At 27.8% G+C, this 22,788-nt stretch overlaps 5 protein-coding genes and 1 long non-coding RNA gene across 9 annotated transcripts; 4 read left to right on the top strand and 2 right to left on the bottom strand.

Moving 5' to 3' along the window:
* Positions 1–39: 39 nt before the first annotated feature.
* LOC124427159 lies at positions 40–3,611 on the top strand. 2 transcript variants are annotated; one of them, XR_006942879.1, is made up of 4 exons: positions 40–418; positions 935–1,322; positions 2,796–2,941; positions 3,040–3,611. It is a non-coding gene; the product is annotated as an uncharacterized LOC124427159 (long non-coding RNA). The 2 variants fall into 2 exon arrangements; XR_006942878.1 differs by having other exon boundaries at positions 935–1,454.
* A 2,436-nt stretch (positions 3,612–6,047) lies between these two features.
* LOC124426580 (bladder cancer-associated protein) lies at positions 6,048–7,518 on the top strand. 3 transcript variants are annotated; one of them, XM_046968423.1, is made up of 2 exons: positions 6,048–6,130; positions 6,631–7,518. In XM_046968423.1, exon 2 carries the CDS (start codon positions 6,697–6,699, stop codon positions 6,937–6,939), a length of 243 nt encoding a protein of 80 aa, XP_046824379.1. In that variant the 5' UTR covers positions 6,048–6,130; positions 6,631–6,696; the 3' UTR covers positions 6,940–7,518. The 3 variants fall into 3 exon arrangements, with proteins under 3 accessions (XP_046824379.1, XP_046824378.1, XP_046824377.1); XM_046968422.1 differs by lacking the exon at positions 6,048–6,130 and adding an exon at positions 6,137–6,546; XM_046968421.1 differs by lacking the exon at positions 6,048–6,130 and adding an exon at positions 6,137–6,555.
* Positions 7,519–7,802: 284 nt separating this feature from the next.
* LOC124426579 (40S ribosomal protein S10-like) lies at positions 7,803–9,010 on the bottom strand. Its single transcript, XM_046968420.1, has 3 exons — positions 8,874–9,010; positions 8,264–8,408; positions 7,803–8,180 (listed from the first exon to the last, which is right to left on the bottom strand). The coding sequence occupies exons 2-3, from the start codon at positions 8,405–8,407 to the stop codon at positions 7,845–7,847; spliced, it is 480 nt and encodes a 159-aa protein (XP_046824376.1). The 5' UTR covers position 8,408; positions 8,874–9,010; the 3' UTR covers positions 7,803–7,844.
* Positions 9,011–9,162: 152 nt separating this feature from the next.
* LOC124426576 (DNA repair and recombination protein RAD54B-like) lies at positions 9,163–12,868 on the top strand. Its single transcript, XM_046968415.1, has 10 exons — positions 9,163–9,633; positions 9,715–9,814; positions 9,891–9,983; positions 10,059–10,194; positions 10,276–10,844; positions 10,937–11,693; positions 11,764–11,923; positions 12,043–12,169; positions 12,251–12,481; positions 12,713–12,868. The coding sequence occupies exons 1-10, from the start codon at positions 9,431–9,433 to the stop codon at positions 12,773–12,775; spliced, it is 2,439 nt and encodes an 812-aa protein (XP_046824371.1). The 5' UTR covers positions 9,163–9,430; the 3' UTR covers positions 12,776–12,868.
* On the bottom strand, positions 12,806–14,804 carry LOC124426578 (enoyl-CoA delta isomerase 2). The gene is made up of 7 exons (XM_046968417.1): positions 14,675–14,804; positions 14,082–14,224; positions 13,833–13,978; positions 13,621–13,741; positions 13,389–13,478; positions 13,124–13,258; positions 12,806–13,042 (listed from the first exon to the last, which is right to left on the bottom strand). The coding sequence occupies exons 2-7, from the start codon at positions 14,172–14,174 to the stop codon at positions 12,887–12,889; spliced, it is 741 nt and encodes a 246-aa protein (XP_046824373.1). The 5' UTR covers positions 14,175–14,224; positions 14,675–14,804; the 3' UTR covers positions 12,806–12,886.
* Positions 14,779–18,115, top strand: LOC124426577 (protein FAM76A). The gene is made up of 7 exons (XM_046968416.1): positions 14,779–14,918; positions 15,222–15,286; positions 15,384–15,597; positions 16,283–16,419; positions 16,590–16,833; positions 16,928–17,165; positions 17,531–18,115. The coding sequence occupies exons 1-6, from the start codon at positions 14,823–14,825 to the stop codon at positions 17,159–17,161; spliced, it is 990 nt and encodes a 329-aa protein (XP_046824372.1). The 5' UTR covers positions 14,779–14,822; the 3' UTR covers positions 17,162–17,165; positions 17,531–18,115.
* The last annotated feature ends 4,673 nt before the right edge of the window (positions 18,116–22,788 follow it).

The following is a 22,788-nucleotide window of genomic DNA, read 5'->3' as shown; positions in this document are numbered from 1 at the left end:
AGCTTCCTAAATCAAAAATTTGAAAAATCTTGTCCTCACTTATATTTTCGTCTTTAAAATGAAATTTTTTGTATCAAAATCGATCAAAAATTACGTTTGAATTCATTGTTGGCATAAAAGCTGTTTTTAATATTTTTCAAAAAAAAAGATTTCGTTAAGTGGCGCTCCTTGAACATTGCGGTGAAAGAGAAGAAACTAATATCACACTACTGATTTTCATATAAACACTTAAGTCGTGTACGTTTTGTTTCCGTGAAGTAGATTACTTGATTGTTTGTATGCGTAAACTAATGCTCAGATTATCTAATCTATTCCAAACACAAGGAAATGCATTTCACGATACACAGAGAAGCTACAGTAACTCATTTAGATATTTTAATGAGTTTTGGACGGATAATTCTATAGTAAAAATAAAGAAGTATGTATTCCAGCTTTCATGCCAATAAATTTTAGATATTGTTAAATATAAAAAAAAATTTTCGATTGATTCCGTCTGATTTTTTTTTTATTTTTTTTTTATTTTATCAACACAAACGAACATAACCATTAATTTTTTTTACATGTATACATTACATATAATTTTTACAAAAATCAAAATATAAGTTATCTAAGGTTAATTCTACTAAAAAGTTAAAACTCTTAGTACTACTTTTTCTGCAATTTCTCTTGCAATCCATTTTATATTATTACTACTGTAATAATATATAATATCAAAACATAATAATGAGAATAACGATAAGAAAAAGAAATAGAAGGAGAAATATATATATAAATATATTATACAAGATATAAATCATGTATATCCTATATTGTATATGATGTTGATAATTTATAATAATAAAAAAAGAAAGAAAATATTAAAAAAAATAAACAAGATACAATACAGCCAACTTAGTCGCTGGTGTCTCACAAAGATCTATGTCTTTTCTTTTAGGCGCATTCTATATCGCGCGAATTCTCAACAATCGTGTCTTCAATAATTTCGACACATAATGAGCCACCGATATATACACAGATATGATACGATCATAAATACGAAGCGGTTCTTTTATTTTCGTCCATTATTCTCCGTGGCTTTCTGCCTTATAATCACCACTTTGTAATACTCGCTTTTGTTTTTATTCCGTTTTTTTTTAACCTTTTGACTGTTCTAAGCAGAAGCACTTCGCGTGAGAGGCATGCGGTTCATGTATGCGACCGCTAGGGACATAAAAATAAGAAAATAGTAATCAATTAAAATCTTCACCGGACGCATATATGCGTCCACAGGACATACCGATAGCCTTTGTCAGACGCATATATGCGCCAATAGCAGTCAAAGGGTTAATATCGTATTATTTTTTTTCTTATTGATTTTTTTTTTAGCGATTTTGTGGAATTGTTAATTTCTATGAAATTCTATTGTGAAATCGATATAAAGAAAAAGTAGGAATCGTCATCACGTAAATAAGTTTGTATGATCTTTTTAATTATTATATGTATATTCATTTTAACAATGTAAAGTGTATACGTAAAAGCAGAGTACCATTAATATTTGGATAAACAATCGTACAATTGTTTAAACGTTACAAAACTAATAATATTAATCTCTTTAATATTAAATAATTTAATTTTATTTGCGCTGGATAAAAATTTTTTAATTTAAATCCTTGTAGGTAAGTGTTATAAACAAAACAAGTATATTAATAATTTTTAATTTATTTGTGAGCTTGTGAATTCTCTTTTTCCATATTAGTAAGTTTGAATAATTAATAATTTTCATTATATATCTAAATAATAACGAAGAAGAAGGAGTTATAGCGATTTTAATAGGTGACAAACAATCAGTCTACCATTGAATCTCAAACAATAAACATTGCAGCTTTCTTATTTCGTATTCAAAAATTAAAATAATTCTGTCGGCTATTTAACATTCAAGATATACATGTAGTACTTTAATGTACTCTATATTAATATTAATTAACAATTAGATAACGATAATTTATAAAAATCAAGCTTATATAATTTTAACATCATGTAGACATTAATGTTAAAATAAAATAATTTTAATCTTATGAGTAATTTTGACAGATAAAGAACAATTAATATACCATTGTAAATAATTCAATCGATTATTTAACATTAATTTAAGATATGTGATAGCATAATATTGATTTCTACTAATTATTAATAGTTATTTATAATAATTATAATAAATTATTATATATTTATAATAATTATAATTAATAATTTATAATAATCAAATTTGTATATTTGTTTAAACATTATATAGGTCGTAAGAATCATTTAATATAAAATAATTTCAATTTAAAATTTCAATAGATTTAAATTTTTAATTTTTAATTTTTGATTTAAGTGTTTACTTTTAATTAATATTAACAAAAAAGAACTTTTGATTAACTTTGACTGTTATCGAACCAGTTTTCGTTCGGATTTCAACGAGTAAACATCGAAATTCTTTTTTTCTAAACGGATGAACTTAAACAATTTATAATTTCATTTATTTTACAATCATATAAACAATGTATGATGTACGTAGAGTATAAATAACTGTTATTTAAAGAATATTTAATACAATTGTGAAGTAGAATTGGTAACGATCACAAGAAACTCATTTTTAGCTTCTTACTTTAGTGAACATTCTTTATTATATTGCGGCATGTGCAAAATGCGCAAATAAAGACTTAAAATAAATAAATTTTTATATTAAACATTTTCTCAATATTTTCAAGAATTTTTTATTATAATTATTATTATGATAATAATAATTTTATTTTTATTTTTTTTTGTTTCAGAATATCACTACAATAATGCGCAAAACGAAATATGACAAAAATAAAAATACAAAAATCGCGACTGAAAACTCATTTATAGTTTCTTATTTTACTCAATCTTTCTTATTATCTTGGGACAAGATACCCGTCGTGCAAAAATCAATAAAGTAAATACATTTTTATATCAAACATTTCTACAATATTTTCAACAATTTTTTATTATAACAATTATACTAATAATTTTGATTTTATTTTCCTATTTCAGAACATCATTACAATTGCGTACAAATGATGAAATCGGGTGTTTATATCGTTAAAATAAAAACCAAAATATCACGAAGTAAAAAGAGTGATTGTTCATTCGCATTTCGCGATTTAAACAACGAGTGAACTTGAATCGATTGCATACAGTCCTTAGAGTCAGTGTTTGTTCGCAAAGATTTTTATTTTTTTAACAGTCGCAGAAACTATATTTATAAAAAACAATAGAGTTTCGCGAAGTAAATTCAATGATCGTTCATTAGTAATTAAATACTGTATATTAGAGTCATTGAAGAGAATCTCAATCAATTTGATGTCGACCTACTTCATTTTCAATCATCTATGAATCAACCTTCCTCCATTTCGACTTAAATCACGGACGAGTGTTATTGAGCCATCGCAGAATTTCTTAAATAGTAAATTATGTCGAGGCTGAAAATTCCTAATCGCCCGACGCAGTTAATTGGTTGTAATTAAGTAATTAATTAGTAGAAAAGCATTGAATGATTACGAGTTTTTTTCGGAAATTTACTCCTGAATGATTTCATGAATTATATTTTTTAATTTATTGTTTCATACTCGTTTATGATTATTTGCACTTTGACATAGATATTTAAGAATTTTTAGCATATTTGAGACATTTCTAATAAAAAAGACTTTTGCGATGATAATCTTTGAATTACAAGCGATTCTGCATAATTTTCTTATAATATTCAGAATATTTGTTTATATCTTTAAATATAAGCAAATTTATATTTTTAAATAAAAATTAATTAAATATTTAATTGATTTGATTGAAAAAAAAAAATCTTAAAAGAATCATTGCTTTTGAAAAAAAAGTGGAATGGAGTCATTATTTTCGAAGGAGAAAAATCGAGTAGAGTCATTGCTTATAAAATAGAAAAGACCATTAATAAAAAAAAGCCTTTAATAAAAAAAAGAGATTTGTAAAATCACAACTCGTAAAGCCTATAATAAATCATTCAATTTTTAGCTCCGGAGTTAATATACTAATTCTCGTTTTTTACTTATGCTTTCTCAATTTTTAAGCGAATATCTTTTAAACAAAAGGCAGTAATTTTTATGCAAAGATCTCAGTTTTTTTATATTTTTATTATTTGCTAATTTTTAGAGTTGTCAGTTTTTTCTTTCACTCTTTAGAATTACAAAAGATTTTAATTCTTTCCCATTATCATTTGTAATATATTAAATTCTTAGATTCTTTTCTTTTTTGCATATAAGGTATGATTTATATATGTAGTTACGGCAAAAAACAAAAAAAACCTATTAAAGTAAAAAGCCATAAATTATAGCCTAAGAATGGAACAATAGCCTACTTAGCTATTTAACTATTTTCACCAGCTTATTTGAATCTTTCAAAAATGATTTTATTCACATTTTGTATCATTAGTCATATTTTATATTATTACTCAATGTACTTTACGATAATGAATGTAGGGAAGTTTACAAAATTTCTTAAATCCATCATAGATTTAAAAAATTAAGATTAGAAAAAATATTTCATCTTTGAATATGTACTCGAATAAGATTATTTCGTATTAATATATATTTATTATTAAATTTGAGTCATATATTTTTTAACTAGTTTCGAAATATACAAGTTTAATTTTTTTTTGTTTTAAATTCGAATAAATTTATTATTATTTTTATAAAATCATGTTCTATATTAAAAGCATAGCGTCATCAGGATCATCGAGGGGTCGATTTACAGTCGAAATGTCGATTTATTAGCGAGGATTTGTTATATCGGTATATATCGTCGAGCTTTATTATCGAGGGATTTAAATTTTTACATGAAAATTTTGAAATTTTTTCGCATTATATATAGAGTAAGTATATCTCCGTTTATTTGTACAGATAGGATAGGAAAAACACTCAAACGTCAGCGTCGATGAACTCATATATGTGAGTATTAGCGGGAGCGAGTAAGTGAGCTCTATTTTAATTTTCAAAATTCGTAGATTTTAGAATAAAAAAACCTGGATATACGATATTATTTTCGGTGTAATGTATATCATATTTTATATGCCATTCATTCCATTTACAAGTAATATCGAACTAATGGTTGTTTAAATATGCTTTAGCTATTTATAGATGTTTAACTAGAAAGAGAAGATATAAAGTTTATACGATTAACAAATTCTTTCCAATTAATCTATTATCAGAGGGGGAGAGAGAGAGGGAGAGAGAGAAGTATAATTTGGTATATGATTTTTTTATGCTTTTGTCAGATGCATTATTATTTTTACTATATATATAAAAATTTCTGTCGTACACTAATTCAATTGTTAAATTAAGCGAAAGTTATAACCTACATAAGTTTATACATTGATGTAATAGGCATATGATAGAAACAGTGTTTCGCTGTTACGTTATAGTTCATATTTTGCCCATACGTGTCGCTGTACTCACATAGGCTACGAACGAAAAGTAGCGAACAGTTACCTAATATAGGTTGAAATCTGTGATAGATTCGATCTGTTACTTTGCTATTTAAAAATATACGATTTTTGAAAAGCCCGCAGATATGTGGATGCTTGAATGAAACATATTTCCACCTGTAGACATTTACTTTATCATATATTTATTGTGTTCGATCTTATATTATATATATATATATATATTCATCGTAGTATTTGATCATACAGATCGATGAAAATCAACGATATATTTTTCAATTTATATGAAATATAGATCAAATGGGTGGATTGAATTAAATTTAATAAGGTTGATTCTGGTGATACAACCAATCAACGAAATAGTTCAAAAGTTAATTATAGTTAATTATTATTCATGGATTAATCGTTATAATATATGGTTATATTTTATTTTTCACAACTTATATTAAATAAAAATGACCAATTATATTTATATAAAGTTATATAGTAACTCTTTCACGTAATGCATTTATTTTTATATAATATATTATATTAAGAAATATTTACCATATGTATATGTATGTGTGTGTGTATGTATGTGTCATGAAAAATCCTGCATTTTTATTGGATGATTGGTAAAATCCTCTGTTCTCTAGAAACTTCGATTTGAACTCTTTGCTAATATGGTCATATAAGGTACGAAGTGACAGATAAATGATTTGTGATTGTAGATGATGTCTCGGACATTTTTTTTCTATTTAAGTAGCTTTCTTTATAAAGATTAAATCGATTATTAATTGCAATCTTTTAATATTGCATTTCGTTTCTGAAAAAAGGTGAAGTCATTTGCTGTTCTTCATAAACTTTATACGCATAGAAAATCTGATTGGTTAACGGTAGAAGAGAACATTCTATCGCCTGTCGTTTCACGATTGATCGAATTTAAGACGAGTTGTCTTGGAATTGGTGATTATATTTGTGGCCTTGAATTGTAAAAAATTGTTTGTGAGAATATTAATATCGTTACAAATGCGTTCGTAAGCTCGATTGCATTTGGTAAGAAAAAGAAGGAAAAAATATTCTTTGCACAGGCAATGATGCTTCCGAATGAGGTTCATAAAGTAATGAAGTAATAATAGATATTTTTTTTTTATAAGGATGTGACTAACGCATTTTTTTACGTTGTCTTTTAAAAGGTTCTCGCGTAGATGAGATTTGACTGATACATCCTGTGTACAACGCTAAGACACACAACAGAAAGAATGTATTGCCTACAGTGGTTGCTTCCAGTATTATTAATACCCAAACCCGTAAATCCTGCATTGCTACAAACGCATGTTATGTTTATGGCACTTTATCTAATTGGATTCTTTTTGGAAAGAAAACCTTGTAATACGTGCGGTTTAGTTTTCTTAGTTGCAATTTTTCTGATATGTTACAGTGGTATCGGTAACTGCTTCCTATGGAGCAAAAATTGCGACACTGTAAGATGTGCTAATGGTTAAAATGATTTTATCATTCTTCCTAGATATTTCAATTGTACTTGTTTTTTTGCATCTGTCTTCAAGAATGAGTTTAAGAAATATTATCCTGAAATAGTCAATTTGTGTGATATATAAAATCTATATGTATTTGTATAGAGTATGAACACAAAAATATAAGTTATCAGCTTACAGTTTTATAACAAATGTATTATAAACTCTTATATTTCATAACCTTCCAATTATGAGCTATTAAAGAATATCAAATATTTCATAAAATAAATGTATCGAGTTTATTTGTTAGGATTCGAAAACTAGAGCTAAATTCTTGATAAATTGTCTAATCTTCGAGAAAATTGTTAAATGTATACAATTTCATCCATTGACAAACTTACCATGTAGCATAGTTAACTCATGGAAATTCACAAAAATATAGACATTAACATAATTGTAACATTGTTATAATGATCTTCCTGATAGATAACTTCTTTTTAAAATATGGCATTTCAGTGACTTTACAAATGTGTTTAAATGATATTTCTTTAATGTATTAACAGAAAAAGTATATTCTAAATGTAAAATAAATAAATTATTATAAGTCTATTTGTTGTTTCTATTTGTTAATTATAGTTTTAAAGAAACATCTTGAATAAAAATTAATACGAACAAAATTTATGTGAAGATGACATTGTAAATATTATATAAGAAAACTTAAAGAATGAAAATTTTATTCTAATAGGAATGACCAATTAATCTATTTCATATATGGAGATTAGATAGTAAAATTTGCATATTATAATAATAATAAATAATAATGAACTTTACATATTTACATATCAAATAGACAAGTACTAAAATATTATTTTTTGAAAAATTAAAACACAGTATTACATTAAGAAATTTTTATTATTTTATTTTACAAAAATTGCTTATGGGGCTTTTCCACGCCCAAATCCACCACGGAATTCTAAATCACCTGTACCAGCACCAACATCAGCTTTTTTATCACCAGGTCCAGCAAGACCTCCTGGACCTCGCCTGTATCCAGCACGGTCCTCTGTTGGTCTTGAAGCTTCGCTTCTTGGTCCTGCAGCTGGTCTGGGTCTTGCAGTTTCAGACCTTACTTGCCTCTTTAATGTAGACGGTACTATTTCAGGTGGAAGATGCAAGTATCCACGTAGATATTCAATACCCTCGTTCGTTAAATACCAATAGAAATGTCGCCATGCAAATTGTTCTTTGACATGTCCTCTGGATTTGAGAGACTATAAAATAATGAAAGAGATATTATAAAAGTGAAAAAATACGCATAATTTCTTTTAAAATTGAACATCAAGATAAATTTTACCTGCATTGCTTTAATTACTTGTAAATTGGGGATTGATTCAAGTTCAGGGTGTTTAGGAGCATGGTAGTCTTTCTTTGCTACCATGACACCTTCTTTAAACAAGTACTCATATATAGCAACACGATTCTTTTTTGGCATCAACATCCTGAAAATATTATAAATATTTAATTCTATGTTATTATTAATAAATTTAGATATTACATACTGTGTAATATTAGTTATTTAGTATGTAATCTTGCTAATTTGTTACTTTTAAAGGACCAATAGACAGATGTTAGGTTGATAAACATGTACTATAGATAACAAAACATAATTACATGTGTAATATAGGTTAAACGTTAAAAGCAATAGTATTTTCATCAGAAATGCATAGAATTCTAAGTCTTTGTAACTTTTACAAGATCATTAATATGTAAGTTTGAAAAAAGTATTATTAGCTTCTCAGATTGTATAGTGTAAAAAATTTATCACGTGTCTGTATTAAAAATATTTAACATTATATGAAATAATATATTTCTAAAAACATATATAATTTAATAATATTAAGAATATTTCGTAATATCAACAGATTCGCAAGATTTCGGTAGATATTTAACATAAAAAAACGTACTTGATGTTTCTTTGTGGACCTTCTTTTCAAGAGGAAAGACATACAGGGTGACCACACTAATATAGACAAACAAGGTTTGTGAAATGTTACCAATCAGTTTGAAAACGCCTAATGTCGCTATGTATACGATTCACTTCACTTAAATCAAAAGAAGATTAAATATAATATGTACAAATTTTATTTACTTTAATACAATTATTACAGACAATTGTTTGTGCTCATAATAGCATAAATATAAATTTATGAATAATTAATCTAATTAATGATTACTCAATTTTTATTTAATCAAATTGTCAGTCATGCTATTAATATTACCGCATAAATGTGTCGCCCTCTGTAATGTAAATTCGAAAGATGGTTTATAAATTTCGTGAAGCGCAAATATCAAAAAGATTTCGTATTATATATGTAGTATTTTTAATAATGTGAAGAGTATTTATTTAATTACAATATTATTTACATAGTTGTAAATAATATATATAATTAATCTAAATAACAAAACATTAAGATTGAAGCTTTTTATTTTTGGTGATTTATTTTCGTGCACTTTCAGCAAAATGTCACACAAAAACAATGAAGAATTTGATAATTTAAATAATTCTGTTAGAAGTACTTCGAGAGTGTTAAGTTTTTTTGATAAATCAAAACAGGTCATCATTGACAATGAAGTAAAAAATGATTCAGCGATTCTCGAGTGTAATCCTGAATTGAATGCCATAAATAAGAATGAACGTTCATATGTAGAAAGTAATAATAAACTGTAAATATTTTTGTATGCTTTATTTAATCTATTTGAATTCTATTTTTTTTTATTAATAATATGAACTAATATTGATTTTAGTATGTTTAACGTTGTATTTGGTAAGGTTACTACTAAAAAACATAAAACATGGGACAGTGATGGATTTTTGGAAGTTTTTGGAAAAAATGCAGTTTTGAAGGTAATATGTTTGACACTGTATTATCTAATAGGTTATTATAAGAATATTCTGTATATTTCTATTTATCAATAAATAGAATCTGGACGGTAGTATTATTGGCAGAACAACAGTCAATCCACAATGTTTAAATGAAGGTTTTAGATTATTTATTGCCAGTAAAGAAGTTGAGGTAAATATATACTGTAATATATTTGACCAATAAGTTAATACGTTAATATTAAAATCAATTTAAAATTATTATTAGATAATTAGCTTGGTATCACATGATGTAAACTTAACAGGTGATACTTGCCAAAGTATAGAAGACAAAGAACCACCAAGAAAGAGACTTAAAACTTCCAATGTTGGTTCATGTTTATTAGCAGTTTCACTTAAAAAGAGTATGAAATTTTTAAGTTAAAAATATTTATGGACAAATATTTCATTCCATTATTTTACAGTTTATCAATGTTATATTATAGGCTCTGAATTAACTTCTGAAGCATTGATAATGCCAAGTTTTTGTACTAAAATAAATGTTACTGATAATATTAGTCCAGAAACTGAACAACAAGTGTCTGTAGATGCTTGTCTGACAAATGTACTTAGACCTCATCAACGAGATGGAGTTATTTTTCTTTATGAATGTATCATGGGAATTAAAATCGAAAATAATTTTGGTGCTATTTTAGCAGATGAAATGGGTCTTGGAAAAACATTACAATGTATAACATTGATATGGACACTCTTAAAAAAAGGACCATTTGGTAAACCAATATTAAAACGTGTACTTATTGTGACTCCTAGCAGTTTGTGTAATAATTGGAAAAAAGAATTTATTCATTGGTTGGGCTCTCATAGGATTTTTCCTTTTGTTGCTGATAGTAAGAATAAGCCACAAAATTTTAAAAGACAACCAAGATCACAAGTACTAATTATTAGTTATGAAATGCTTGTTAGAACTTATGAAGAAATCAAAGAAATAAATTTTGATTTAATAATATGCGATGAAGGACATAGATTGAAAAATAGTAACATACAGGCAGCCAAGGTAATAGTATTGTTTTATTTTATTGGATTATTTTTTTTAACAAGTAAGTTCACATGTGATTATATTTAATAAATAAATTTTATGTTTCACAGCTTTTACAAGAAATTGATTGTAAAAGAAGAATTCTTTTATCAGGCACACCTATACAGAATGATTTACAGGAATTTTATACGCTCGTCAATTTTGTAAATCCTATTATTTTAGGTAGTTGTACCGAATATAAACGTTATTATGAAGATCCTATCATTACTTCTCAATGTCCATATGCATCGGATGATGCTCAATCTTTAGGAAATGAACGAGCTAAAGAATTGCGTGATGCAACTAATCCTTTTATCTTAAGACGAACCCAAGAAATAATTAGTAAATATTTACCGCGCAAGCATGAAATGGTTATATTTTGCCATTTATCAGAAAAACAAAAAAACTTGTATTCCCTTGTGGTAGATACTTGGTTTGACAATACTATATCGGAGAAAAAAGCTACACATTTAACAATTATAACAGCTCTTAAAAAGATTTGTAATCATCCAGTTTTATTTACAAAGGATAAAGATAACTTTTTAAATAATAATTCAGCATTTTTGCAATTAATAAAAAATGATAATGCTTCGAATGGTAATGAAACAGAATATTGCGGTAAAATAACGATCGTTCGATGTTTAATGAGAAACTTAAAAAAAACTGATGAAAAAATAGTACTCGTTTCTTATTACACACAAACACTTGATTTTTTCGAATCTATTTGTAATGCCGAAGGACTGAAATATTGCAGACTCGATGGTAGTACACAAAATGTAGCAAGAATGAAAATTATAGAACAATTCAATTCCAAAACTGATGATAGTAGTAAGTAAACATATGTATTGCCATTATGCTATATCTTTTTTTTTATAAAGTTACATGATTATAATTACAGAAATATTCTTATTAAGTGCTAAGGCAGGTGGTGTCGGATTGAATTTACCAGGAGCATCTAGACTGGTATTATTTGATTCAGATTGGAATCCTGCGTCAGATGCTCAAGCTATGGCGAGAATATGGAGACATGGTCAAAAAAAGAGTGTTTATATCTATAGGTATGTTACAATTATAATGCACAACTTGTTATTTCAGTAATTTAAAAATTAGTAATTATCATCATCAATCCATTAATAAAAATACTAATAATATAAATTCTTCATTATACAATTAATAGATTACTAATGTCAGGCACGATTGAAGAAAAAATATATCAACGTCAAATTAGTAAAACAAATTTAAGTGAAGTTGTTATTGATGCAAATAATCTTTCTTCTTTGAAACTATCATCCAGTGAATTAAAGGTAAATTACAGTCGTTTACAATATCCATCCAATTTAATAATTGTCATGAAAATGATTTTCTTATCAACATATTGTTTGTAGGATCTTTTCACTTTAACATTAAACACAGATTCTTTGACACATGATTTGATGAATTGTATATGTGGCGATCAAGTAAATCTCAATGAATTATCAGATGAATGTGAGGATACAAACAGAAAAGAGTATACAAAAAATATTATAAAAAAAGAGCAATCTCAAAAAAATTTAACTATTAATCAACTTCTTGATTGGCAACATTATAGGAAACCATTTGAGGACGATATGATGCAAGTAAGATAACAGAATTACAAGATATTAATGAAAGTATTATTATTTAAAAAATATTACATTTGTTTACATATATGTATCATCGTTAATTAGTTTTATATTATAATATGATAAGTAGTTATCACCATGATAATATATTTAGGGCATAATATATATTTTAATCTAATTAATCATAATATATAATCATAATATATAATAATATATAATTTAATATAATTAATATCTTTTTTTTAGGAGCTTATGTTAAAACAAGTATCTAAACATATTTCATTCATATTTAAAAACTCTATAACTTAAAAATATAAATCAATTTAGAAGTTCTTTGATAATAAAATAAAATATAGTATAATCAAAACTATATAATATATTATAATGATTTTTAAATTGAACATTAATGAAAATTAGAAATTATAATTTATTCTTATTTGATATAAAATTTAATAATCTATTAATAACTTCCTCTGATTCACATATTTTCTTAAGTTCTTCCACTTCTGTCTTATTTACTTCCAACAAAGTTTGTTTATTCCATTTTTGTACTAAATATTTGATGGCCATTATAGACTAGAGTTTGATTTTAATAATTATTTAATCAGTATAAATGGTAAATAAAATATTAAAATTGTGAAATTGAAATATATATACCTTTATAGAAAGTTGACTCAGTTTTCTTAGATATACCCATACTTCTTCTACATCTTTATATATTGTTCCTACTAAATGATATTCTTTGGCTTCTTTAGCATTCATTTTATAACCAAGATATAACATATCGCCAGCCTTAAAAGTAAAAATTTTTCAATATATTTTGTTAGAGAATGAGTTTATTTAATAAAATATTTACATGAAAAAAATAAAGATTTCTGATTATATTAATATATAAATTTATAAATATATGTTACACCATTACCTTACTTGGTCCCATTATTTTTGGAAATGTATATGAAGAACAGCTTTCAGCTATTAGACCTAATTTAGTAAAAGGTGTATAGAAATATGCCTTAAAAATATAAAAAATTAAACTTTAGTAAAAGATTTATATATTGCTTCTTAATTATCACACATAATGATTCAGAGACGAAATATCAGTCTAACAGCTGATTAAACAAAATAATTTTAGTGTAAGTTTGTAATGAAATTACTTTTTCTGAAGCATATACTATATCAAAAAGTCCAAGCATAGTGGTTCCAACACCAATAGCTGGGCCATTTACAATAGCTATCAACAGTTTAGGAAAGGTAATCAGAGCATCAATAAAATTTCTGTAAGAATTCAAATTTATAAACTTATTATTATGTTAAATATATACTTATATAAAATATTAATGTAATTTATAAGTAAAATTATATTTACTTAAAACTTATGAAATTTTCAATTGAATATAACATATTAATATCATTTCCACTAGTAAAAAAATCTCCTGCTCCAGTTAAGACAACTATATGTATGCTATCGTTTTTTGAAGAATCATTTAAAATATTTTCTATTTCCTGGTACATCTGTATAATAATATATATAAATGTTTTTTTTTTATAATATCAGCAAAACGGAATTATAAAGAAATATATACTAATATTTTAATTAATGTTAAAAACACGTTACCTTTATTGATAAAGCATTTTTTTTCTTAGGTCTATTAAGTATGATCTTTTGAATTCCATTCTCTAAATTAACTTTTAGAATATGTTCTTCCATGTTTATTGCATTTATGTCAATATCATTACAATGAAGTCATCACTTTATCTCTAGATCAAAAAAAATATTTTTGTATATATACAAATATAGATCTATTACAAGCGCCAGTATTCATCCAAAAAATATTACTAAATAGAATTTAAAAAAAAAAAACTACTTTAAATCATTTCGAAAAGTAATATTTTACGCAAGAAAAATCCTGCTTTTTGCCATTTATATTTTTCTAACATAAGAGCAAAATTTGTGTTGGAAAAAAATTATAAAAATAAATTATAAATTTTTGAAATTGATTAATAGTTAGCGCTTTGTTCGTCCTGAATTTCGGTACGAATTTCTGTTTCTCGTTTAGATGTACAGATGGCTGCATGAAATCAACAACCGGTTGGAACAAGTGCAAAAGAGTAAGGTGGTTATGCTTGTAGAAGTCAGCGTCTTACGTGAACAATTTAATAAAACATGTAAGAAAACAGAGCACGGCATATCTACGTTGCGATATTTACGTTTTTTTTTTTTTTTTGTTGAAAACAATTGTGAAGACGCATTGAAGCGCGGTTAACATCGTTTTCGATCGCCTTTCGAAATTGGTTTTATCGTTCGTGACGTTACGATTTGGAAGCTGCAAGGGCAAACACGATTCGCTGTTTGAGAATGAGCACGAACAATGTGCAGGCACTTTTTGCGTGCTCAAGATGTTTCTCCAGGCATCCTTTCGAGGAGCTTTCACCAGGACAACAATTATGCAAGGTATATTTTTTCGATTATAATTCGTTTATAAGAATTTATGCGCGAGATTTCGTACTTCAGCGGGACGTTTCGAAGCGTCTCTTTCGTTTCGTAGAAACGGATTGCTAATATTAGAACATTTAATATCATTGTCCGTTTAATGCGTGATTGGTCGTCTACTTTAGTTTTGAAAATTTTTCTATTATTCAAGATAATTTACAAATAATATTGGATCGATAAATCTATTATAAAAAGTTTTAGAAATCAAATTGATCTTTGTTGAATAGCTTATTAGAAGTTAAGTTTTATTTTTTATTGCTTTAGGAATGTAGAGGCGCATTCCCTGTTGTGAAATGCACATACTGTAGATCGGAATTCCAACAGACGATGTAAGTATAGAAGCAAAGCAATGTTTTGATAGATGTAGATATAGTTATTCTATATAAGAATTATACTTACAAATTATTGTTCTATTTATTTATATAGAAAAGGAAATACAAGTACCATATGTAAAAAGTGTGAACAAAATGTCAAGTCATATGGAAAACCATCAGCGTGTGAATATTGCAACACAATTGCTGCATTTATTGGCAGTAAGTGTCAACGGTGTACTAACTCTGAAAAACGTTATGGTCCTCCAGTCACTTGCGAGCAATGCAAACAAAAGTGTGCCTTTGACAGACAGGATGAAGATAAAAAGGTAAAAGGTTATTTAATTTTTTTAAAAGATTATACTTTATCACAGCGAAGGAGACATCTTCAGCTGTTCAGATACTATCGCTATTACTTGCGACATTTTTTGTATTAACATAATGCTGACGTATATGTTTAACTTGTATTAAGAACGTGTTATCAATTTTAGTTTTTATATATTCTTATGTGCAAATATATTCTTTTCAGATCATTTTCTATAAAGCAATATATTATTAATAACATTTATCTTGCATGTATTAACTTACATACATATAAAGAGTCCTAAATTGATTACAATGTATTTTGAATATATTTAATGCTTTGTCTTTCCTCTATGCTTTGTGCACTTTTTTGGAACACAAGAAATTTTCAACTATAAAATTGGTATTGCATGTTATTATACATTTACAAGTGTCTATACAGATATTTTTCATGCAGAGTTTCTTAGATTTCCATATTTCCTGTGTTCCTGCATAACGGAGGGTAGCTGTGCACACTGTTCTCTTTTGATTCGTATATCTTTATCGGATCAGTGTGTATAACTTCCTGTCACAAATTCTTTTCTTTTTTTAGAGAACGAATAAACATCAAGTGTAGTTTCTACAGCTAAGACCTCTCTCTTGTTGGTATATGGTAATACATTAAAGTCGCAGTAACGCTACTGCTAGTTACCATGGTATTTTTGTTTTTAGGTTGACGGCAAATTGTTATGTTGGCTATGTACTCTGTCATATAAGCGGGCTTTGGCTAAGACAAAACAGTCAGATGCAGAGAGGAGAGCACATATGAAACTGGCTCAACAACGGGCCGCTAAACACAAAGAACAAAAGTAATTATTCAAATACCTAATGTCACAAGCTAACATTATGCATAGTAATTTTTGAAATCTTGGCCAAGATTTAAATTTTTGTCGCGTGTAAGATATATTCAGTACAGAGAAATTCGATTTATTACATTTTCAATATAAATTTCTTATTTGACTTGATTTATTTGTTATAGATTAAAAGGTCACAATAAGAGGCCACACAGAGTTGATGTCACAAAGCTACCACCACAATCGGAAGGAGGGGATACGAATGGCCCTACTCCGGTTAAAGCGGCACGAATGGCCGGTGTACATGATCCCCACGATCCAAACAGTTCGGATCATGTGGTCGCAGTTACACAACTCAAAGAGAAAATAGCTCATCTTCAGAAACAAATCAGTATCAAAGATGGACAACTCTTAGCTAAAGACAGACAGGTCTATATAAATTTATTACCATTTACAGCTTCTCTATTTATTAATTAATCACAGTCACGTGTTATATATAAATTTGACTTTTTGTTAAACGCAGATAACGGAATTAAAGGCAAAAAATTTTACATCCGAGACAGAACTACGTAATAAAATGAAAGCAACTGAAAAAGAATACGAAGCTAAAATATCTAATATGCAACATAAGATATCCAGTTTATTAAAAGAAGTTGCATCGTTATCGAAGACATCCAAACGAGGTGACAGAGTAGCTGCTACTAAGACTGAAGCTGGGACCAACAGTGGAAGTGGAACAGACAGCCCTGTACCTTGATAAGGTAGGAGATTGTATCTATTGTCTAATACACTTACCGACTTGATTGCAATTGCAAGGTTAATTGATTCGATCGAATAGAGCGACATTATGTATGTTACGTATTAACTATAAATAATGATCAAAGTATAAAGATATCTCACGATTAATTGTATTATTTTTCATTCTTTATATAATTTGTTGCGTTTGTTATTCATGTTGGCAATTGTTAAATAACTAATATAAATTAATATTTCGGATTAATAATCGGAGTGTTCGTAATCTTTTTTTTCTTTGCATGATTTATTGATTTTTCAAACGGTATAACTGATTTCAAATCGACAAGATAACAATACGAATACCACGTTAGATTTTCTAAACTGTTTGCAGGAACTTCGTTAGCTGCAACAACATACTCGAATGCCCATAACTTCATAAATCATGTGGTACATTACGAATAGTTAATTGTTTCCATTAATAAAACAAAATTGTATTATTTTTCTAATTACTATAGGAATGTATACCATCTTCGATGTATACATGAAAGTCTTGTTTACTCCTTGTGCGGGAGGACGAGTGCGTGTAAAAGTTATATATAAGTTAGATAGTCTTTTTCTTAAATAATTCGCGAGTGACAATTCTGCTTACATGCAAAATAAGTTTTTGTCGTGGAAGAAAGAAATTTTGAAGAATTTAAGCAACGTCTCCCAGGATTAAAAAGCGATTTTTTTTATGTTCTCGAACGAAATAGCGTTAAAAAATAAAATAAAATAAAATAAATAAATAAATAAATAAATAAATAAATAAATAAATAAATAAATAAATAAATAAATGATGTTATATGTGAATAGATTGTATGAATTGAATGATACGGCTCTCGTAACATTTTCTTATTTATAATAACAATAATGTAACGAAAATGAGCCAAGATATGGTGATTGTGTAGGTCAATTTACAATAAAACATTTAAAAGCATTCATCACCGTTGTGTCGGTATTTGGAGTAACCTTTTTACATATAAAATTTTCATTTCTTTTAATATTAATTAATCATCTTTTTTCGATCCATATTTGTTACTTCTTTTTTTCTTTTGAAAAGAATATAGGAGGATATATATGTATTTATTTAGGTATCAAAAAGGTAGTGACATGTTCATGTAAATATCCAACAGCCATATATTTATTTTTTATTTTAAGAAACAAATGCTAATTGAGCATTACCTATTCAATAATTGTAATGATAATAAATGCGTAACAATTTACTATATACGAAGTGTAAGGATAATTAACTTTTAATTTATAGTCGTTTAAATATACGTACGAGAGTTGTACACGCGTGTACAAATACGGTTGGAGTTTATTCTTTATTTTATTGAGAGATGATAAGAACTAAATATTGCTTGTTTGTTGCCGAGGCGTTTAGTCTCTCGCTTTCTTTCGATATTTTACTACTTTCAGCATATTTACACGGTTCTCTCTTTTCCTCTTTTTCCTCCTCTCTATCTATCTATCTATGTACCTATCTATTTATCTATTCATTTCTCTCTCTCTCTCTCTCTCTTTCTTTCTCTCTTTCTTTCTTTTTCTTTCATTTCATTCCTACTCTTTTACAACTTTTCTATTGATATCATCCCTCTTTTTTTCTTATATTTCATTTCATTTCGCTGTTTAAACCTAAAATACTAGGTTTCTCTTAAATCCGTTTATAATATTTATAGTGCGCTTATTACAGGCAAAGCGGGAAATCAAGAATCGATATGGAATAATACCTTTCTTATAAGAGCGTTTCTGGAAACCTTATATCGTTCGGATGTACGCATGCATGTAAAGATTACGAACGTAGCAAAAATACTTCTTGATCTACGGTAATAATATCGAGTAGATATATCCTTGTGAAGTGTCGCACGAAGCGTGTACCGATAATGAAGCGATGAACAAAGAATTCGTCAAAAATATTTATCGTCGAAACTTTGTCGACTTTTCAAAAATAACTCTCTTTCTCTCCCTCTCTCTTCATCCCTCTCTTTCTTTCTCTCTCTTTTTGTCTCCCTTTCTTTCTCTGTTTTTATTTCAATATCGCGTTGGTCAAGCACTATGCATACGTAGACGAATTTTTCCATAACGCCTTCATAAGCTACCCAAGTTTTGTACACTTTGCATAAATAATTAATTGGTATAGCGTGCACTATATGTACAAGTTTCTATAAATAAGAAATGTTTTAAATGGAATGCCTGAGTCACCCACGTTGCCTGTCACATATAACGTATCAGCATGTTTAATGAATATTTCAAGGCTTTATATGTTTTTCGATTGGCTTTGTTCGGATTAGCGTTTATTTGGAAGAAACGTTCACGGAGGAACTTTTATTTATCTATTCTTCTTTTTTTCTTTTTGGTTTCTTTCTTTCTTTCTTTTTGTGTGAACTCATGTTAGTGTAAAATTCTTGATATATATATATATATATATATATATATATATATATATATATATATAAACTGAAAATAATTCGTAGATATTTCAAATGAACGAAATGAACTTTCCGGACCGAACGTTGTGTCTTTTTCTTTTTCTGTTTCTTTTGTGTGTGCGAGATTTTCTTTCCAATCGCCTCTCTTAACAACTAAATACATAATACATATATGATGCATGTTGAGAAAGCTAGCATTCGGAATAACGTTCTTAACGCTTTGTGCTTACATATCTGGAATCACTCTTTCGTTACCCTCGATCTGAAATCGTTTCGCACTTTTACCTGGCCTTCTTTTCTTTTATTATAATTAATATTTTTATTATTAATATTATTATTAATATTATAATTATAATTATTATTATTGTTATTATAATTATAATAATTATTATTATTATATTATTATTATTATTATTATAATATTATTATTATTATTAATATTATTATTATTATTATTAATATTATTATTATTATTATTATTATTATTATTATTATTATTATTATTATTATTATTATTATTATTATTATTATTATTATTATTATTATTATTATTATTATATTTTAGAACTCTTTAGACGCGTGAGAGCCGTGCGTATATCAGTCTGTGATACGTCGTTAAGTATAATCATTACAAATCGATGATTCAAAAACACGTTCGTTCCTTCTTTCTTAGCACTCTTACAAAGTTGTTCCTTTTCTTTAATATCCGTCAAACGATACGAGTTTCCTAATCATCGATCGGTAAAGACATATGTACGTAAATGTACATACATTCATACATACATACATACATACATACATACATACATACATACATACATACTATATACGTATGTTGTGTATTCGTATATCGCGGTAGGCTGCGCTTACGGTGATTTCTACGTCGACAAAAATTGACGCTTTCTTAAAATTAGTGGAAGTACAAAGTGTGGTGTTGCCTATAAAAATTGATGGAAGATTGTAAAATACAGATAAAGGTGACCACGATAATAGATTATAGATTATGGTAAGGAGTGGCGATTTCCTAGGACAAAATGTCTATTTCTTTGTCTTTCAGGATAAACGATCGATCACTTAGTTTGCTTTTGTGCGAATCAATTAGGATGAGAATATTATTATTCTTAAATATATAATAATTAATCGGCGTCATTTGGTAACACTACATAATTTGAATGACGGAAGTTCAGAATCTGTTGGTATATTTTCTCAAAGTATACATATTTCCTTTGATATAAATGCGTATATTAGATAGGCCAAGGATATACGTACTGTTTGTGCATAAGAAATTTTTTTTCTCTTTCTTTTTCTTTCTTTTCTTTTTACTCTGAATCACTGTGACGCATCATCATACACGAATTGCTTTCAAAGATCAAACAAATTCCCGTGCTTGGACTCGACGAAGAAATTTTTTCTAAAACGCCATATTCCTTTTAAGAAGAGGGAATCGAATTGTTATATAGTGTTTTATCGCATTTCATAAGCTTTGACTAGATTTTTTTTAACACAACTCACGCGGTCGCTGTTGTCGTTATATTAATTTGTCAAAATTATCAACGAGCCCAAATTGATCGTAACGAATGCTTTTTTTTATGACGATCCGATAACGTCGACTCGAACGATCGATAACGATCTTAAGTAATTTAATTAATACGAAAAATGTTTTCTCTCACTATCGAGTACACAAGTTATCATACATATACATACGTATGTATGTAGAAATAGTTAAATGGATACGCTCCGATAATCGAACTTTTTTTTATCTATGTAAATGCTGGAAGACAAGTTCGAATAAGCTACGAAAATTCTGTTTCCCCTTTCTTTTTTTTTTTTTTCTTTTTTTTTTTCGTTAAAACATTTCATCTGGTTATTGCACTCGAAAGATTCGAAGAGGAAAAAATATACATTTATGTATACATATATATTTATTCGAATCGATATTAAGCTTTCTTTTCTCATTGAAATGATTCATTAATATTCACTTAAGCGGATTCGATAATTTGATAAAATACATACATACATATGTACGTACATACGGGCGACTTATGTACGTATGTAACATCCCTTCCATGAAATAACTAGCGATTTTGTCGCGTCTCTAGTACGGTCGATTGGATAAAAAAATCTTACAATCTACGATATTTCTACCTACAAACCTATTAACAACGATATGTCATATATGTGTGTGTGTATATATACATATATATATATATATATATATATATATATATATATATATGTGTAAATTTAAAATTAATTAAACTATAATATTCAAAGTTATATTCGCATAAAGTTAGAACGATAAAAAGAAAACGTAGTAGATTTCTATCGTAGATTAAAAATGGTGATGAAAAACTTATTTAAACTGACATAAACCGATCGATTGAAATTTTGTCTTCGATAGCTTAGCGTCTGACTTTCTTTCCAAGAGACACGACCAAGCGTACCCATCCGTTCGCTGAACTCGGTGTAATAATAATTAGTTTGTTACGTGAAGCACGTGCGTTTCTTTATGGCAATAAATTACCAAGAGTTTGTGCACGATCGAGCGAGAAGCGACGAAGGAGGAACGATAATACCTAGACATTTCCACTTGACGATCGATCGTTGCTCGTGCGCGAAATCATACTTGGATTCTCCGACCTCCTCTGCGACCGTTCTTATTCCTCACCTTTAAAGGGACCGACGACCAACCAACCGACCAATCAACCAACCGACCGACCGACCGACCGACCGACCGATTGATCGATCGATCGATCTCGTGAATGAACTCGATCTCTTGTTTCGTAGCGTCGCAAAAGAACCCGTATAAACACGATCGCATGATCTACGAAATTAGCCGAGAGTATGCAAATGACTTTTTTTTCTATTCTTTTTTTTCTTGTTTCCTTTTTCTTTTTCTTACTTTTCTTTTGAATTTTCTCTCCGAACGTGATTCACGAAGCGCAGCCTACCGATCGGCAACCTACGACGAGGTACATATAATGTATCGTATATAAAGGTATTCATAAATTAGACCTCCTTAAATATTACCTCATTTTAAATTATAGAATAATTTATAGTAATGTTAATATATACAGGTACAGGTCTCGTATAGTTGCAGTCGTGTCGTCACTGGTTGTTCATTGTGTCTTTTGCTCGCGCATTTTCGAACGTGCTTGGCGGGTGCCGACAAAATCCGCCG

Source organism: Vespa crabro, chromosome 9, assembly GCF_910589235.1.
Source record: "Vespa crabro chromosome 9, iyVesCrab1.2, whole genome shotgun sequence".
Taxonomy (NCBI): Eukaryota; Metazoa; Arthropoda; class Insecta; order Hymenoptera; family Vespidae; genus Vespa; species Vespa crabro.
This window is presented reverse-complemented; position numbering and strand designations above follow the sequence as displayed.

Coding starts and splice junctions, on each gene's coding strand:
- LOC124426580 (XM_046968423.1), top strand. CDS start 6,697: ATGTATTGCCTACAGTGGTTGCTTCCAGTATTATTAATACCCAAACCC.
- LOC124426579 (XM_046968420.1), bottom strand. CDS start 8,407: ATGTTGATGCCAAAAAAGAATCGTGTTGCTATATATGAGTACTTGTTT. Junction 8,181..8,263: donor AAGTAATTAAAGCAATGCAG/GTAAAATTTATC, acceptor ATTATTTTATAG/TCTCTCAAATCCAGAGGACA.
- LOC124426576 (XM_046968415.1), top strand. CDS start 9,431: ATGTCACACAAAAACAATGAAGAATTTGATAATTTAAATAATTCTGTT. Junction 9,815..9,890: donor GAAAAAATGCAGTTTTGAAG/GTAATATGTTTG, acceptor ATCAATAAATAG/AATCTGGACGGTAGTATTAT. Junction 11,694..11,763: donor TTCCAAAACTGATGATAGTA/GTAAGTAAACAT, acceptor TTATAATTACAG/AAATATTCTTATTAAGTGCT.
- LOC124426578 (XM_046968417.1), bottom strand. CDS start 14,174: ATGGAAGAACATATTCTAAAAGTTAATTTAGAGAATGGAATTCAAAAG. Junction 13,742..13,832: donor GAAAATTTCATAAGTTTTAA/GTAAATATAATT, acceptor GAATTCTTACAG/AAATTTTATTGATGCTCTGA. Junction 13,043..13,123: donor TGAGTCAACTTTCTATAAAG/GTATATATATTT, acceptor ATCAAACTCTAG/TCTATAATGGCCATCAAATA.
- LOC124426577 (XM_046968416.1), top strand. CDS start 14,823: ATGAGCACGAACAATGTGCAGGCACTTTTTGCGTGCTCAAGATGTTTC. Junction 14,919..15,221: donor CAGGACAACAATTATGCAAG/GTATATTTTTTC, acceptor TTATTGCTTTAG/GAATGTAGAGGCGCATTCCC. Junction 15,287..15,383: donor TCGGAATTCCAACAGACGAT/GTAAGTATAGAA, acceptor TTATTTATATAG/AAAAGGAAATACAAGTACCA.